This window comes from Balaenoptera ricei, chromosome 19 (genome assembly GCF_028023285.1).
Source record: "Balaenoptera ricei isolate mBalRic1 chromosome 19, mBalRic1.hap2, whole genome shotgun sequence".
NCBI lineage: Eukaryota > Metazoa > Chordata > Mammalia > Artiodactyla > Balaenopteridae > Balaenoptera > Balaenoptera ricei.
In genome coordinates this window covers 49,505,141-49,524,646 of record NC_082657.1, presented here as the reverse complement: position 1 = coordinate 49,524,646, position 19,506 = coordinate 49,505,141, and the positions used below count along the sequence as shown (strand labels likewise).

Below are 19,506 nucleotides of genomic sequence, written 5' to 3'. Positions count from 1 at the left end.
ATCAGTAGTTAACAATGGTTTGGTATTGTGTACTGAAGATAATAGTAAAGATATCTAGACTGAGTCATATCCATTTACACTCTACCCTTTAAAGTGTACTTACAGTATTTAGATTATCTTTAAACAGATCTATACAACATAATAAAACGTAAAATAGATTGCCCAATGTTTAAGAAATAGCCATTGTACTTGAGGTAGAAAAAAGCTTTAATCTGTGATGAGTGTTTATCATATACTGTAGCTTCACGTATCTTGTTGAACTAGGTTTTCTGTGGGTGCGTCCATTTGATTACACTGTTTAACTATGGGGAATTTTGCACCTGTTGTGCACAGAGAAGGCCCTTTGTAAAGGCTGAACAAAGGTTCATTCATTCATTCCTTTCACAAGATTTCACTGTGCACCTTCTAGGTGCCAGGCACTGTGCTAGGTGCCAGATGTACACCGATAAAAATGTCCTGTCCTAAGGGAGCTCCCTAACATTAGTTCAGGAGACAGGGCTAAGGCTTGTAGCAGAGCTATACCCAAGGGACTCTGTGTCAATGATCCAGTGCCATAATAATGCTAAGTAGCAATCAACCACATAACTTTAGTGGATGAAACAGTAACTGTTAATTTCGGTGGTTGCCTTGGCAGTCCTGCTGATTTTGGTTGGGCTCAATGAAGTGTCTGGGGGTTAGCTGCTGCTGGCTGATCTAGGATGGCCTCATCATGTTGATCTAGCTCTGTTTCATGTGTCTCTCATCCTCCAGCAGGATGTTCTCACGGCACTGGCTTAGACACAAGAGGAAGAGCATACGCTTGATGATTTGTAAGCTTTTGCTTTAAAATATCCCATTGGCTAAAGCAAGTTGCATGGCTGAGACCAGAATCAGAGTTATATGGCACAGGGCATGGATACAGAGATGGAAGAATTGGGGTTGACATTGCAATCTATCACAGGCTCTGAACACACACACCAGGGGCACCTAACAGCCTAGGGAGATGAGGAATGGTTTCTCCAAGAAGGTGATGTTGACTTGAGTAGAATTTTGAAAGAGAAGATGGAAGTTAGCTAGGGAATAAAGAAGATGCTTTAAACAGAGCAATCCACATGAGCTATTGTAAGTACTTCCACATTTTTGCCTCATAGATGCATATACCCTTTGTCTGTTAACCTTTTCCCCCTTTCCCATTTGGAATTTAGATTTGAGTTCTAGATGTGCAGCAAACTTCTTATGACCATAAGGCAATAAGTGTCAGGTTGAAGGTCTGCAGAAAGATGGCACTTAACAGCACCACTGAGCCACTGTTAAGAGCCCCAACTGACTATGCCCAGACTTTTTGTCATGAGTCAGCACCAGAAACTCCTGTAAAATCCCCTGAAGAATTACCTTGTTCTTCAGTGTTCCACACTCCACCCCTTTCTTCCTTCAATCAAAACTCCCATTTGTTCCGTCAAGCTGACTCCAAATGCTTTGCATCATTTGCAGAAATGGTGACACTATTTATCTCCAGAATGACATTTCTAAATTTCTAGAATTTCAGGTGCCCTGGATAAGACAACACCCCTCCCCTGACCTCACCATTGTGAAGAGTAAAGATGGGCATACCTTGGACGCTCCTGGAAGGTCCTTCATACCTCCCTTTCCTCAGTATTCACAGTTTGGCCACGGTTATCTGCCTTCAGACCATCATTATCTGTTATCATTATTCCCTTTACCCTGGTTTATGCTAGTCACACAAGAAGCCCCAGGATTCTAGGTCATTCATTATCCCTTGCATTTCATCCCAAATGGTCCTGTACATTCTGTTTTCTAACCCCATTTCCTACCCTCTTCATCTCCTGAAACTCTCAGGAATTGGTTATTGGGATCAGCAAAATCCCTCTTTTCTCAAAATCTCTGAATTTTTCCTTCTCCTTGCTCTAAAGGAAATCTGGGTCTCCTCTGAGGACAGTGGTTCCTCTGCAGCCCTCTCAAGTGGTGGCTGTTTTTTTCCCACACCTTGCAGTGGAATAGGTATCCTCTTTGTCCTTTTTTATTTTTTTATTTTTCTCTTTGTCCTTATTGCTTCTTCCAGACCATTCTGCTTCCCTCCTTCCCAAAAGTGCCCAGCTTTGATTTTGATGTTAACCAGACTATGCTACCCTCATTGCCATCATATGACCACTATTACTCTTCAACCCTGCTCCCACATAACCTCAGTATCCTTATAGATGATGCTTCCAAAACACTAATTTCTAAAATCCCTGACCGTCTCTCCTCCAAAAAGTTTGTCCTCCATTGTAGCTCAGTTATTCCCTTTGTGTCCTTGTTTCACCTCTTATCTCACTTAGATTCCGTGGTCTGTTATTATAATCACTCCTTCGAATATAACCTTGGTTCCCTTTCCCCTCTCTCTCTCGCTTCATTGTACTTTTCTGACAGAACACAAGCCTTAATTAACTCTAACCCTCCACGTATGCATGCACAAGTGCGGCAGCTGAACACGACTGGAAAATTCACATACCTCTGCTAACTGCTCTCACTTTGAGTTTATGACCACTCACCTTAAAAAGGCCTTCAATGTCACTCATCAATTCTACTTACATTATCCTAGCACAGTCGTTAACCCATTCTCACAGATGGCCATTCCATACCTTCCCCTCTCTTTTCAAACTTTTCATAACTTCTTCCCCATCCTAAGATGACAACCTTGTCTCCTAGTTCACTGAGAAAATAAAAAGAAGAAGAGAAAGTCCACAAGGTTCCCACCTCCCTGCATCCATGCTCATATACTCTGCCTTCCCTCCTATTAATAACGATGAACGGTATGTGCTCCTAACTTGGGCCAACTCCTCCACTTGTGTACACCTGATTCCATCACTCCAACCATTCTCCTCTCTTTCCTGGATCATTTCCCTCAGCAAATAAACAAGCCGTTATTTCTCTCATCTTCAAAAACAACAACTGTCTCTTGATCTCACTTCTCTTTCCAGCTACGGTCCCATTTCTCCTCCCCTTCAGACAATGAGAATTGGCTATTTTCCCATCTCCAAACCTTTCCTCCCATCAGATTTTCATACTTATGACTCCAAAGAATGTCCTCTTGTCAAGGTTATGAATGACATCCAAATTGCTATATCTAATGGTCAATATCTATCCTTAATCTTTCTGAAGCTTTAAACACAATTGATTACTCCTTTCTCCCCAGAACACTTTCTTCTCTTGGCACCACACGCACTTTGTTTTCCTCCTATCTTGCTGGCGACTCCTTGGTTTCTCTTGTCCTCTTCTCCATCTTCTCACTCTTCCTGAGTGCTCTTATCCAGCCCTGTGGCTCTCTATGTTGATGATTCTCAAATATACATTTCCAGCCCGGACCTCTCCTTTGAATTCTATATATGTATGCATATACATATATCCAACTGCCTGATCAACATTCCCACTTGGTTGTCCAATAGGCATCTTGAACTTAATACATCCAAAATCAAATTCTTGATTTCTACACCAAAGCCTAATTCTTCCCATTTTTGAAAATGGCAACTATATACTTGAGTCAGCCTTGACTCCTCTCTTACTCTCATTTCCACATCTGATCCATCAGTGAATTATTTGACTCTACCTTTAAAATATATGTTTTAATAGATATTTTAGAATCCACTACCTCCACTGCTACTACCCTGATCCGAGACAATGGTCTCTTGCCTAGCCTCCTAGCTGACCTCCCAGCTTCTGTCCTTGACCCTCTTACGGTTTATTCCCCTCACTGTAACCCAAATGATCCCTTAGAATATGTCATTCCTAAACTTATACGCTCCAGTAGCTTCCCATTTCACCCTAAGTCAGAGTCAAACTCCAACTAATAAGGTCTACTGCATTCCTACACCATTTGTCCCATCCTGCCTTTGCTACCTTGCAACCTCCTCTCTTATACTCTCCTTGCTAACTCACTCTGATCAGTCACACTGCTTTCCTTGTGATTCCTGGCTTAGCACCTCTGCACTTGCCTGTTCCTTTTGCCTAGAATGGTCTTTCCTCAGGTATTTTCCTCACCTCCTTTAGGTTCTTGCCAAAATGTTACTTTCCCTGACCCTTCTATTAAAAATTGGAAAACGGAGTTCCCTGGCGGTCCAGTGGTTAAGACTCCATGCTTCCAATGCAGGGGGCCTGGGTTTCATCCGCGGTCAGGGAACTAGATCCCACATACATGCCACAACTAAGAGTCTGCATGCCGCAATGAAGATCCTGTGTGCAACAACTAAAAAATGAATAAATACATAAATAAAAAATAAAAATAAAAATTGGAACAACCCCACCCTTGGTCGCAATTTCTTCTTTCCTTATTTTTCTCCATAGCACTTATCACAATCTGATATACTACACATTTATGTGTTTGCCCCCCACCCAACGGAATGCAAGCTCCACAGACACAGAGAATTTTGCCTGTTTTGTTCACTGCTGTTTTCAGGGCCTGGAGTAGTGCCTGGAGTGTAAGAGACACCCAACAAGTATTTCTGGAATTTACTGCACGAAGGAGATTATGATGGAGAGTACAGAAACAACAGCACTTGAAAAAAGTACTTCATGGCATGCCAAGGTTTCATCTTGCCTGTAATGAGCTCCACTGCAGCATTTCCAGCAGAAAGGTGATAGGGATCAGATCTGTACAATGAAAGATCACTCTGGCTGCAGGGTGGAGCAAAGACTGGAGGGGTGGGATTGGGGGTGGAAGGAATAGTTGAGGGGCTGTTGGCAGAGATTCAAGCAAGAAAAATGGAGAGTCTGAGCAAAGACAGTGGCTATGGACATGAAGGGAAAGGGAGCAAATTTGACAGTTACTTAGGGGTAGAACAGACAGACCTTGGTGATCAATGTGATACATGGAATACAGCCCAACAGAAGACACCCTTTTGTTCTCCCCAGATTTCATCCCCAGAAACTCCTTGACTGGGCCATCATGGGTCACCTGCAGCAGTCTCCAGAGATTTTTGAAAGCCTGGAGGCAGAATCCTCAGATCACATCCTGTCCTGATTCCAGGTAAGGCACCATCCAACAATGTCAAGCTCCTGAACCACCAAGAACTTACAAGTTTGGGCTCTACAAGGAACTCCTGGCTCTGTTTCCCATTTTCTCACCCACTCTGACCTGTTAAGGAGACTAAAGCAAGCAAGAACCAACAAGAAACTTAAAACCGTGTTTACGTTTTACCTCCTATGACTTACCTTAATTCAGCTTGTTCTCCCAGTGTTGACTGAAGCAGATACTTCTAATACAGAGATAAGGGCTATCCTATTGCCAGGTGATCCCCACCCAGGTGTCCTCCCTCAGGGCCCAGCTCAAGGAAGCAAGTTCTACTGAAGGCAGTTGGCCATTTGATAACAGGATTTACAGCAACCAAGATTCCCTTCCTGGCGTACTTCTTCAGAAGGTCTTGGCTCCCTAGGATGCTAAGGTCCCACTAACCGCTACAGTCGACAGAGGCTCAGCCAAAACAGAAAGCTCCAGGCCTCCCGAATTCATTCTTTACACCCAGCCGCTTAGCCAGTACCCTAGTTGGGACCGACACCAGGCTTTGGTAAGCCACACAGGGCTGGTGAACAATGGAGAGAGTGTAACATCACTCAAGTTTCAGGCCTTAACATCCACATTGCAGGCTGATGCATCCTGAGTGAAATAAGGAGTGCTGGAGCCCCTACATGAAAAGGAACGCAAGGAAAGCTGGACTGTGCTTTTAGTGTCACCGTGGACACGAGAGACAGGTAGCCAAGTACAGCAGCTGAGAAACTCCAATCCTAGTACACAAGGAGTGATGGTCTGGGTGAAGGCAGCAGGAATGGGTAGTGTAACCAGCATAGAAATCCTTCTTGATCTCTTGAGAAAATCAGACTCTGGTTCAGGGGCTAACCAAGGATTTCTTCACCATTCAGATGGGTCCCCAGACTGTAAAGATCCAAGAGCAACTGATGGAGCTCAGAGCTCTGCTGTATAGTGGTCCCTGGGAGACAGCTCTCTCCACAAAAATCACAGTTTGAGAAGCACCTGAAGTGCATGCAGACTTTTGTAAGGATTCTTAACTTGGGACCCCTTGAAATTGGATATGATTTGCAAATGTGCGTTTTTCTAGAGAGAAGGTCTTTATCTTTCATCGGATTCTCTGAGACTCAAAAAGAAAGGGACTGGAGGAGCCGGGCGTCCCGGGCGAGGGGCAGGCGGCTGTACCGGCCCAGGCAGCCGCGAGCGACGCGGCCCGGGCCCGGCCGGGGGTCGCCAGCGAGCCGCCGCCGGCTTCATTCATTCCCGCGGCTCCGCCTCCTTCCTCGGGCTCAGGCGGCGCGTCCGAGAGGATGGCATCCCCTGTGGATATGCTGGATAATTGCAGTCATGAGGAAATGGAAAATTCTGCTGAAGATTACATGTCAGATCTCAGGTGTGGGGACCCTGAAAATCCTGAATGTTTTTCTCTTCTCAATATTACAATTCCTATCAGCCTGCCAAATGTAGGCTTTGTACCTCTCTATGGTGGAGATGAGACCCAGAAAGTTCTTGCTCTTTTTGCACCCGAGGACTCACTCACAGCTGTGGCACTTTACCTTGCTGATCAGTGGTGGGCTATTGATGATATTGTGAAAACATCTGTCCCTTCCAGAGAGGGACTTAAGCAGGTGAGAACTCTTGGGGAGAGAGGGGTTCTGTATGTTCTGAATCGAATTATTTACAGAAAGCTGGAAATGGAGAGAAATGAGATCCCATTCTTGTGTCATAGCAGTACTGATTATGCTAAGATTCTGTGGAAGAAAGGAGAGGCCACTGGGTTTTATTCAGTTAAGCCTACAGGAAGCATATGTGCCTCGTTTCTTACCCAAAGCTACCAACTGCCAGTTTCTGATACAATGTTCGTAAGAAAGAAATATAGAGGCAAAGACTTTGGGCTTCATATGCTGGAGGACTTTGTTGATTCCTTTACAGAAGATGCACTTGGCTTGCGGTATCCACTGATCTCTCTCATGTACATAGCTTGCAACCAGTACTTTGAAAAATATCCAGGAGACGGGCTTCCCTGGTGGCGCAGTGGTTAAGAATCCGCCTGCCAATGCAGGGGACACGGGTTCGAACCCTGGTCCGGGAAGATCCCACATGCTGCGGAGCAACTAAGCCCGTACGCCACAACTACTGAACTTGTGCTCTAGAGCCTGCGAGCTACAACTACTAAGCCCGCGTGCCACAACTACTGAAGCCTGTGAGCCTAGAGCCCATGCTCTGCAACAAGAGAAGCCACTGCAATGAGAAGCCCGTGCACTGCAATGAAGAGTAGCCCCCGTTCACCACAACTAGAGAAAGCCCACACGCAGCAACGAAGACCCAATGCAGCCAAAAATAAATAAATAAAATAAATGTATATTAAAAAAAAATATCCAGGAGACCATGAACTGCTTTGGGAAGTTGAAGGTGTTGGACACTGGTACCAGAGAATACCAATCACCAGAGCATTACAAAGAGAAACATTTAAAATTACTGCAGTTTCTCAAAATGAAGCTAAAAGACCTGTGTCTGGAGAATATGGTCTTGCATCTGTTCCAGACTATGAAGCAGGAGCTGAAGACAGTCTGTCTAGTGAGATGCAGCTAACTATTGATTCTCTAAAAGATGCCTTTGCAAGCACTTCTGAAGGTCACGATAAAACACCTGTTTCCACTCGTACTCGAAGTAGTCATCTAAAGCGGCCAAAGACTGGAAAACAGTTTCAGGATTCTGAATTTAGTAGTTCTCAAGGGGAAGATGAAAAGACTCCCCAGACTTCACCTACAGCTTCAGTGAACAAATTGGAGTCTACTGCACGAACATCAGAGAGCTCAGAAGAATTCTTGGAAGAAGAACCCGAACAGACTGTGATTGAATTTGAGGATGAAAGTAGTGATAAAAATGTTCGACCAGCACCAGAAACCCAGCCAGGCCTGGAAAAGCAAGAAGGTGAAAAGGAATCTGAATTAGAGCCTATGAATGGTGAGATAGTGGATGATACTCTTAAGACTTCACTTGTAACAGAAGAGGAGGACTCCACTAGTGAAGTTTTAGGTGAATAATTAAAATTGCAGTCTTTTAATTCCAGCGAAGACTCTACGAATCTTGTTCCACTGGTGGTAGAATCTTCAAAATCTCCTGAGGCTGTTGCACAGGATAAGACTTCACATGTAACTGACTCAGAAATGTTGCTAGATGAAGGCCCATCTGATGACAAGGGGCACACTGAAGAGAGGCTGCCTCTAGTTTCAAGAAAGAAAGCACATTTTGGGAGTTCAGACAATGTGGCTACTATCCCAAATGAAGAACGGTCTGACAGTGGTTTTCCAAACTGCGTGATAACTGACTTTTCTGAAGAATTGATTCCTGAAAATGTATCACCCAACACTACTGCCTTATTGGAAGACCAGGGTAGGAGGGGGTAGCCGAGCCCCGGGAAACATCTCCAGCTGTTCCTCAGAGCTCTTTAATAGAGGTTGAACTTGAAGATGTGCCATTTTCACAGAACGCAGGACAGAAGAACCAGTCAGAGGAGCAGTCTGAAGCATATTCTGAGCAACTGGATCAGTGGACACAATCAACAGAGAAGACTGTGGATAGCAGCTCAGAGGAGATAGAAGTGGAAGCACCTGTGGTCGACAGGCGGAATTTAAGAAGAAAGGCCAAAGGGCACAAAGGACCTGCGAAGAAGAAAGCCAAGCTGACCTGAATGAGGAAGAAATGCGGATGATAGATCCTCTTCTTTGTAACGTAATTGTTGTTTTTAAAATATGGCAGTTAATAAATAGCATGGGGCACAGGACAAAAACTCCAAGTTTTCAATTTGAACTTATTTATGATGCTGCTTTTCCCTCCCCTATAGGACCTAGGATTCACCGTTCCTTTTAATTTTTCAGGCTACTTTGTGTAAATACAATTTAAAAAATTTTTATTAACATGTTTCGATTTTGGGATACCAGATCATACCATATTTTCTTTAGCAGTTGGGGATATCCGACCATTAATATTTCAGAAAATATAAATTAAAAAATGTGAAAGTATAGGGTTTCCATCAATTGTAAGGATCACAAAAATCTTTTATACTAAGGGTTTTAATAGTAATCTTGGTGAAGGTTCTAGAAGTTTTATCTTAAATTTCAAAACTAATCACCATTTTTTAAAATGTAGGCATGCTTAAACAAAAATGTCAGCAAGTTAGGATAAATGCAACTTCAACTAAATGAGAGCACAAATTTGGAAATTTATGGTCAAAGGTTTATGAAGGTGGTATTTTGGCCTCTTAGTTCTTAGTTGTAGGTGCAATTTCTTCCTTTGACTTCAATGTCTGTGGAAAGGCACAAACAAAATCTGTTTCCAGTTCACTCTTGATAACATCTGATATTAACAGTACTGCTAGGGATTTAACTCTGGCCTGTAGGCACTCGTATAATTATTTAAAATTTCATTTGAATCTGGGGACTCTACTTTTGTCCTCACCCAGTTAACATGTACACTTTAGAAGTGTGAGAACACTTCCTAAGGCTTCTCCTTAATTCTGCCACTGCCTTTATTCTAGAATCTTCGTTATATTCCCCTCGCTTTCATCCACTTCCCTAACTCATGGAGTGATTCCTGTCAAAAGATCTTTTTGCCTGCCTGCCAGCTTATGCCCTTGGCTTCCATTTTTGGTAGGTTTGGAACTGCGCCCCACAATCTTAGACCTAGATGGCAGGAATAAGCTGCCCTAGGAGCCACAGTTACAAGAGCTTAAATCAGACTGGAGGCTTCGTTTGTCCCTTTTGGCTTGCTTGCTCTTGATTTGTTCTGTGCGGACAGGTTACAATCTAGCCTGTGTGTACACTGTGGATGCCTTTGCCTGCGCAACACAAAGGCCTTTGCCTGGGTAAACTGAAAACAAAAAACATCCTCAATTGTTTATTTTTGTATAATAATTTATTTAAAAATGAACAAAATGGTTATTCTTAGAATCCAAAGAGAATCTTAAAACAATCCTACTCTTTGGAAGTATTATGTGTACTCAAATTTTCATGTAAGTTTGAGAATGTTTTGAGGCTATTCGGATTGTTTTTAAAACTGCTTGGTCCTTACATGAAAAAAAATGTGTTATGACTTTGTGTCATTATTTGAGGTGTTAAGGATTGATGTTGAAGGTTTATTCAGTCTATGGTCAGGTGATACTAAATTTTATTTTGGGATGTTGGCATTTCAGGAAGATTTAAAGTTGAGGTAAAAATCTTTAGCAGACAAAATAGCAAACCCTCTTTATTCGTGTAAAATTTTGAATACTTGTATCCTCTACTATTTTCTTTAATTATTGGTCAGAGTTAGGCCAGATTATTCCATTCTAAATGAAAATTAAGCACTTTGGCCATTTGTTTTCCCAACAAATGCTAATCAAGTGAAAGAATAAGTATGACTAATATTAGTGTATCTATCAAATGTTTATGCTGTTTTATATATTTTGTGAGAAATTTTTGTTAATACCACAATTAGGGAAATAAAGATTTAGTAAATTCTTAACCTTTTCATTTTTAATTTCTTAAAATAGATTTAAAAACCTAACACTTTTTTACTTGGATTCTTCATTGTTCTCTTTAAAATACTTTCTTTAAAAAGGTGTAGTTTAAGACTGAGCTCACTGACAACTCTTGATGTGTGAATATAGTTGCTGAGGTTTACAAAAAAGAAATGTTTAGTTATTCATATATGACCACTAAGGACTCGCAGTATAAATTTATACTTGTTAAACTTGTTTGGTTTAAACAGTAGGTGCATTTTAAGCAGTCTCAAAACTTTCTGTTCAGCACACAATTTTTGTCCATATTATCTCTGACAGAAAATGTTATTTTGGACTTTATAGTTGGTAGAGGAAAAAAAGTCAGGTCACATGAAAAAAACCTAACTTTCATGTTCAGTAACAATGAGTTCTATGCTCAGTGAGTGAAGTGTAGAATTTATAACAAAATTTATCCTCAATAAGGAATCTAAATAAAACTTAATCACATTACTTGTACTTTTTGCAAAAGGCATGAGAAAAACTCTGAGAATGACCGAGGACTGAAATCTGATTTCAACCAGGTAGTCTAGTTGTTCAGTGTCCAGTCACATTCTATAGTCCTTTGTGAACTTTTTTCTGTTTAGAAGTCTTATTTGTGGAGAAGGGAGTTCAGTTCAGTTTGTGTAAATACATATATATTTCCTTGTGTAATATAAAGCAGACAGTTATTAGCAAAATTTTAGTTCTACTTTCAAGTTTATTCAATTGCTAGACATCACAGAAATATATTTAAGAATTTATTATAAAGTTCCTCTACAACTTTTAACAGTGAGAGGGTCTATTATGATTTTTTATAAAATCAAATAGCATGACAGAATGTCAATCTTCTACTACTTAAAATGTGTCTCTATTCATGGTGTTTCCATTCAGTGCAGAGAATTATCATGGCAAGGATAAAAACTACTAGTGATTAATGGTTCACTTTTAGCTGACCACCAGAACACCACCTAAAATGATTTCAGTGACTTTAGAAAAATATCTTGAAGGTTTATGATTGCATCGAATTGAGCCTTTACCTGGTATCTAAATATCTGCTCTTACATTCTGATTTACCCTTAGGGATTACCTTCTAAGGTTTGGTCACACCAGCAGACTGAAACAGATTTTAATGTAAATAAAGAATTTATACTAACATTACTCATCTGTGTAACAGTATTTTAGAAATTTCTGCTTCGTATGTCCACTAGTAGCAATACCGCGTTGGAAGTGTTAACCCAGTCTTTCATGGGTGTGGTTAGTTACAAATGTTTATGCTTCTGTTTGCATACTTAGTATCAAGCTTTATTTGTACAAGATAGTTTAACTTGCTTATTTTTGGTTGTGAAATATAAGCAAACCTCAGTTCTGTATCCAGTGCTTACCTTTAGTCGATTTTTTTTCTTTCACCCTCCAAAACTTGTCATTCACACATTCCCCATTTCTATTAGCGGCAAAATCATTTGTTAAAATCTAATGGTAAGGAAGGTTCTGCTTCTGTTATCCTGAAGTAATTGTATCATACTGGATAGTAATTCCCAAGGAACTAGCCTTTCTTTTCCTTAGTGTCTGTGTGTTCTAAAACTTCTAAATCTACAATTTAGAAAAGATGTTACATTATTCAGAATAGCAAGACTTACTCAAGTACTTACGGTTGTTTTCTTGGCAGTTTCCTTTTTCTAATTTTTTTTTTTTTTTAACAGTAGTAATTAAACCTATATTTTGTGATTGTTTCCTGGTCTGTGTTTTGAAATTCCTTCCCTTTTCCCTAATTTCATTGCTGAAGATGTGTTTAGATATTGAATTTGTTTAGACACTGATTTTGTTTAAGGCACAATTAATCACATTGGTTGTACTTTCAAGACAGACTTAAAAAAATAAACAGAATTGAAAACAAAAACAACAAAAAAAGAAAGGGACTGGATCTGTACAACCTTAACTGCACTTTCCAAAATGGCAGCATTAGCCACATTTCAAGTGTTCAATGTCCACAAGTGGTAGTTGCCACTGTATTTGTGTAAAAACATTCCTCACCACAGAAAGTTCTATTGGACAGTGCTGCCTTAAAGAAATGGTCCATAGTCATGTAGGAAGGTAACATTACCTGATGAGTAAGCCTGGGCTTTGAACACAGACCTGGGGTTGAGTCCATATTTTGCCACTATAAACCATGTAACTGTGGTTACATTATTTAGCTTCTCCAAACCTCTATTCCATCATCTGGAAATTATGAAATTTACCTCCTAAGGCCATGGCAAAGACAATGTGATAACCCAAATAAGTGTGAAGTATAGTACCTGGTTTGTTGCAAGCTCTGAAGGAGCAGTAGCTACAATGATCTTCTTTCATAACCTTCACGCTCCATAATTCCTTTTTGGAAATGCCCTCTGTTCTGGATACCCTGAGTTTTCGATTAATTACCTATTTCTTTTTTTTTTTTTTTTTTTGGCTGTGCCACACAGCATAGGGGATCTTAGTTCCCCGACCAGGGATTGAACCCACACCCCCTGCATTGGGAGCGTGAAGTCTTAACCACTGGACTGCCAGGGAAGTCCCATGAATACCTATTTCTTAACGACTGCTTCCAGCCAGCCTTTCCAGAAGTTCTTCCTAACTGACTTATGAATCACAAATTAAAGAGGCTAACATCTGTAGTATTACACGTAAGGAAGGAGGTGGGATGGCTACTTGTACTGAGGACTGTGTGAGGTGCTTCATTAATCATTAAGACCACTGTGTTTGGGACTTCCCTGGTGGCACAGTGGTTAAGAATCTGCCTGCCAATGCAGGGGACAAGGGTTTGATCCCTGGTCCAGGAAGATTCCACATGCCATGTAGCAACTAAGCCCATGCGCCACAACTACTGAAACTGTGCTCTAGAGCCCGCGAGCCACCACTACTGAAGCCCACGTGCCACAACTACTGAAGTCTGCGCGCCTAGAGCCCGTGCTCTGCGACAAGAGAAGCCACCGCAATGAGAAGCCTGTGCACCGCAACAAAGAGTAGCCCCTACTCGCTGCAACTAGAGAAAGCCCGCGCACAGCAACGAAGACCCAACACAACCAAAAAAAAAAGATCACTGTATTTGTCACAGAATTATATGCAAATGCAATAAGGAAAAACTGGAAACAATCTAAACGTCTGTCAATAGAATCCTGGAATACTGGCATATGATAAATCCATTCAAAGTAATGTCTCCCATAAATATGTGTTGAGATGGGTAAATGCTCACAATATAATGTGAGTGAAAAAAGCAGATCTAACCCCCACGACCCAGCCTCCATTAGAGACACCTGTATAAACGTGTGCCAGGAGACATGTCAAGAATATTCAGTCATAGTTCCAAACTATGAACAACTCAAATGTCCATTAACATGAGCATGGACAAATTGTGGCATATTTACACATGGAATATTACACAGTAATTTAAAAAAACCCCATAACTGTATGTAACAATGTGATGAAACTTACAAGGATAGGGCTTCCCTGGTGGCGCAGTGGTTGAGAATCTGCCTGCCAATGCAGGGGACACGGGTTCGAGCCCTGGTCTGGGAAGATCCCACATGCCGTGGAGCAACTGGGCCCGTAAGCCACAACTACTGAGCCTGCGCGTCTGGAGCCTGTGCTCCACAACAAGAGAGGCCGCAACAGTGAGAGGCCCGCGCACCACGATGAAGAGTGGCCCCCAGGAGGAGGAACCAAGATGGCGGAGTAGAAGGACGTGCTGTCACTCCCTCTTGCGAGAACACCAGAATCACAACTAGCTGCTGGACGATCATCAACAGGAGGACACTGGAACTGACCAAAAAAGATACCCCACATCCAAAGACAAAGGAGAAGCCACAATGAGACGGTAGGAGGGGCGCAATCAGAGTAAAACCAAATCCCATAACTGGTGGGTGGGTGACTCACAGACTGGCAAACACTTATACCACATAAGTCCACCCACGGGAGTGAAGGTTCTGAGCCCCATGTCAGGCTTCCCAACCTGGAGGTCCTGCAACGGGAGGAGGAATTCATAGAGAATCAGACTTTGAAGCCTAGTGGGAATTGATTGCAGGACTTCGACAGGACTGGGGGAAACAGAGTCCCCACTCTTGGAGGGCACACACAAAATAGTGTGCGCATCGGAACCCAGCGGAAGGAGCAGTGACCCCGGGGGAGACTGAACCAGACCTACCTGCTAGTGTTGGAAGGTCTCCTGCAGAGGTGGGAGGTGGCTCTGTTTCACCGTGGGACAAGGACACTGGCAGCAGAAGTTCTAGGAAGTACTCCTTGGCGTGAGCCCTCCCAGAGTCTGTCATTAGCCCCACCAAAGAGCCCAGGTAGGTTCCAGTGTTGGGTTGCCTCAGGCTAAACAACCAAGAGGGAGGGAACCCAGCCCCACCCATCAACAGTCAAGTGGATTAAAGTTTTACTGACCTCTGACCACCACAGCAACAGTCAGCTCTACCCACCACCACAGCCTCCCATCAAGCCTCTTAGATAGCCTCAACCACCAGAGGGCAGACAGCAGAAGCAAGAAAAACTACAATCCTGCAGCCTGTGGAACAAAAACCACATTCACAGAAAGTTAGACAAGATGAAAAGGCAGAGGGCTATATACCAGATGAAGGAACAAGAAAAAACCCCAGAAAAACAACTAAATGAAGTGGAGATAGGCAACCTTCCAGAAAAAGAATTCAGAATAATGATAGTGAAGATGATCCAGGACCTCGGAATAAGAATGGAGGCAAAGATCGAGAAGATGCAAGAAATGTTTAACAAAGACCTAGAAGAATTAAAGAACAAAAAAACAGAGATGAACAGTACAATAACTGAAATGAAAACTACACTAGAAGGAATCAGTAGCAGAATGACTGAGGCAGAAGAACGGATAAGTGACCTGGAAGACAGAATGGTGGAATTCACTGCTGCGGAACAGACTAAAGAAAAAAGAATGAAAAGACATGAAGACAGCCTAAGAGACCTCTGGGACAACATTAAACGCAACAACATTAGCATTATAGGGGTCCCAGAAGGAGAAGAGAGAGAGAAAGGACCAGAGAAAATATCTGAAGACATTATAGTCGAAAACTTCCCTAACATGGGAAAGGAAATAGCCACCCAAGTCCAGGAAGCACAGAGAGTCCCATACAGGATAAACCCAAGGAGAAACATGCCGAGACACATAGTAATCACACTGGCAAAAATTAAAGACAAAGAAAAATTATTGAAAGCAGCAAGGGAAAAACGACAAATAACGTACAAGGGAACTCCCATAAGGTTAACAGCTGATTTCTCAGCAGAAACTCTACAAGCCAGAAGGGAGTGGCATGATATACTTAAAGTGATGAAAGGGAAGAACCTACAACCAAGATTACTCTACCTGGCAAGGATCTCATTTAGATTTGATGGAGAAATCAAAAGCTTTACAGACAAGCAAAAGCTAAGAGAATTCAGCACCACCAAACCAGCTCTACAACAAATGCTAAAGGAACTTCTCTAAGTGGGAAACACAAGAGAAGAAAAGGACCTACAAAAACAAACCCAAAATAATTCAGAAAATGGTCATAGGAACATACATATCGATAATCACCTTAAACGTGAATGGATTAAATGCTCCAACCAAAAGACACAGGCTTGCTGAATGGATACAAAAACAAGACCCATATATATGCTGTCTACAAGAGACCCACTTCAGACCTAGGGACACATACAGACTGAAAGTGAGGGGATGGAAAAAGATATTCCATGCAAATGGAAATCAGAAGAAAGCCGGAGTAGCTATACTCATATCAGATAAAATAGATTTTAAAATAAAGAATGTTACAAGAGACAAGGAAGGACACTACATAATGATCAAGGGATCAATCCAAGAAGAAGATATAACAATTATAAATATATATGCACCCAACATAGGAGCACCTCAATACATAAGGCAACTGCTAACAGCTATAAAAGAGGAAATCGACAGTAACACAATAATAGTGGGGGACTTTAACACCTCATTTACACCAATGGACAGATCATCCAAAATGAAAATAAATAAGGAAACAGAAGCTTTAAATGACACAATAGACCAGATAGATTTAATTGATATTTATAGGACATTCCATCCCAAAACAGCATATTACACTTTCTTCTCAAGTGCACACGGAACATTCTCCAGGATAGATCACATCTTGGGTCACAAATCAAGCCTCAGTAAATTTAAGAAAATTGAAATCATATCAAGCATCTTTTCTGACCACAACGCTATGAGATTAGAAATGAATTACAGGGAAAAAAATGTGAAAAGCACAAACACATGGAGGCTAAACAATACGTTACTAAATAACCAAGAGATCACTGAAGAAATCAAAGAGGAAATCAAAAAATACCTAGAGACAAATGAAAATGAAAACACGACGATCCAAAACCTATGGGATGCAGCAAAAGCAGTTCTAAGAGGGAAGTTTATAGCTATACAAGCCTACCTAAAGAAACAAGAAAAATCTCAAGTAAACAATCTAACCTTACACCTAAAGGAACTAGAGAAAGAAGAACAAACAAAACCCAAGGTTAGCAGAAGGAAAGAAATCATAAAGATCAGAGTGGAAATAAATGAAATAGAAACAAAGAAAACAATAGCAAAGATCAATAAAACTAAAAGCTGGTTTTTTGAGAAGATAAACAAAATTGATAAGCCATTAGCCAGACTCATCAAGAAAAAGAGGGAGAGGACTCAAATCAATAAAATCAGAAATGAAAAAGGAGAAGTTACAACAGATACCGCAGAAATACAAAGCATCCTAAGAGACTACTACAAGCAACTCTATGCCAATAAAATGGACAACCTGGAAGAAATGGACAAATTCTTAGAAAGGTATAACCTTCCAAGACTGAACCAGGAAGAAACAGAAAATATGAACAGACCAATCACAAGTAATTAAAAATCTTCCAACAAACAAAAGTCCAGGACCAGATGGCTTCACAGGTGAATTCTATCAAACATTTAGAGAAGAGCTAACACCCATCCTTCTCAAACTCTTCCAAAAAATTGCAGAGGAAGGAACACTCTCAAACTCATTCTATGAGGCCACCATCACCCTGATACCAAAACCAGACAAAGATACTACAAAAAAAGAAAATTACAGACCAATATCACTGATGAATATAGATGCAAAAATCCTCAACAAAATACTAGCAAACAGAATCCAACAACACATTAAAAGGATCATACACCACGATCAAGTGGGATTTATCCCAGGGATGCAAGGATTCTTCAATATATGCAAATCAATCACTGTGATACACCATATTAACAAATTGAAGAATAAAAACCACATGATCATCTCAATAGATGCAGAAAAAGCTTTTGACAAAATTCAACACCCATTTATGATAAAAACTCTCCAGAAAGTGGGCATAGAGGGAACCTACCTCAACATAATAAAGGCCATATACGACAAACCCACAGCAAACATCATCAAAAACTGAAAGCATTTCCTCTAAGATCAGGAACGAGACAAGGATGTCCACTCTCACCACTATTATTCAACATAGTTTTGGAAGTCCTAGCCACAGCAATCAGAGAAGAAAAAGAAATAAAAGGAATACAAATTGGAAAAGAAGAAGTAAAACTGTCACTGTTTGCAGATGACATGATACTATACATAGAGAATCCTAAAACTGCCACCAGAAAACTACTAGAGCTAATCAATGAATTTGGTAAAGTTGCAGGATACAAAATTAATACACAGAAATCTCTTGCATTCCTTTACAGTAATGATGAAAAATCTGAAAGAGAAATTATGGAAACACTTCCATTTACCATTGCAACAAAAAGAATAAAATACCTAGGAATAAACCTACCTAGGGAGACAAAAGACCTGTATGCAGAAAACTATAAGACACTGATGAAAGAAATTAAAGATGATACCAACAGATGGAGAAACATACCATGTTCTTGGATTGGAAGAATCAACACTGTGAAAATGACTATACTACCCAAAGCAATCTACAGATTCAATGCAATCCCTATCAAATTACCAATGGCATTTTTTACGGAACTAGAACAAATCATCTTAAAATTTGTATGGAGACACAAAAGACCCCGAATAGCCAAAGCAGTCTTGAGGGAAAAAAACGGAGCTGGAGGAATCAGACTCCCTGACTTCAGACTATACTACAAAGCTACAGTAATCAAGACAATATGGTACTGGCACAAAAACAGAAACATAGATCAATGGAACAAGAGAGAAAGCCCAGAGATAAACCCACGCACCTATGGTCAACTAATCTATGAAAAGGAGGCAAAGATATACAATGGAGAAAAGACAGTCAATAAGTGGTGCTGGGAAAACTGGACAGCTACATGTAAAAGAATGAAATTAGAATACTCCCTAACACCATACACAAAAATAAACTCAAAATGGATTAGAGACCTAAATGTAAGACTGGACACTATAAAACTCTTAGAGGAGGGCTTCCCTGGTGGCGCAGTGGTTGAGAATCTGCCTGCCAATGCAGGGGACACGGGTTCGAGCCCTGGTCTGGGAAGATCCCACATGCCGCGGAGTGACTAAGCCCGTGAGCCACAATTGCTGAGCCTGCGCGTCTGGAGCCTGTGCTCCGCAACGGGAGAGGCCACGATAGTGAGAGGCCCGCACACCACGATGAAGAGTGGTCCCCACTTGCCGCAACTAGAGAAAGCCCTCACACAGAAACGAAGACCCAACACAGCCATAAATAAATAAATAAATAAATAAATAAAAATTAAAAAAAAAAAAAAAAACTCTTAGAGGAAAACATAGGAAGAACACTCTTTGACATAAATCACAGCAAGATCTTTTTTGATCTACCTCCTAGAGTAATGGAAATAAAAACAAAAATAAACAAATGGGACCTAATGAAACTTCAAAGCTTTTGCACAGCAAAGGAAACCATAAACAAGACGAGAAGACAACCTTCAGAATGGGAGAAAATATTTGCAAAAGAATCAACGGACAAAGGATTAATCTCCAAAATA

General features: G+C 41.1%; 2 protein-coding genes across 11 annotated transcripts in view; one reads left to right on the top strand and one right to left on the bottom strand.

Annotated features, from left to right (window-relative positions):
- ZNF19 (zinc finger protein 19) overlaps window positions 1–19,506 on the bottom strand; it is a 127,134-nt gene that overhangs the window by 58,455 nt on the left and 49,173 nt on the right. The window contains exon 1 of one of the 10 annotated variants that reach the window (XM_059904011.1): window positions 5,185–5,436. The exons of 8 other annotated variants lie outside the window; for them this stretch is intronic. The gene's annotated coding sequence lies outside the window, so the exon portion shown is untranslated. Of the gene's footprint in view, window positions 1–2,618; window positions 2,638–5,184; window positions 5,437–19,506 lie in introns of those variants that run through there. One more of the 10 variants, XM_059904013.1, reaches the window with a different exon arrangement.
- Window positions 6,307–8,772, top strand: LOC132353100 (soluble lamin-associated protein of 75 kDa-like). The gene is given in 3 exon segments (XM_059904018.1): window positions 6,307–7,030; window positions 7,382–8,392; window positions 8,395–8,772. Coding segments are annotated over 3 exon segments (2,031 nt in total). The 3' UTR covers window positions 8,691–8,772.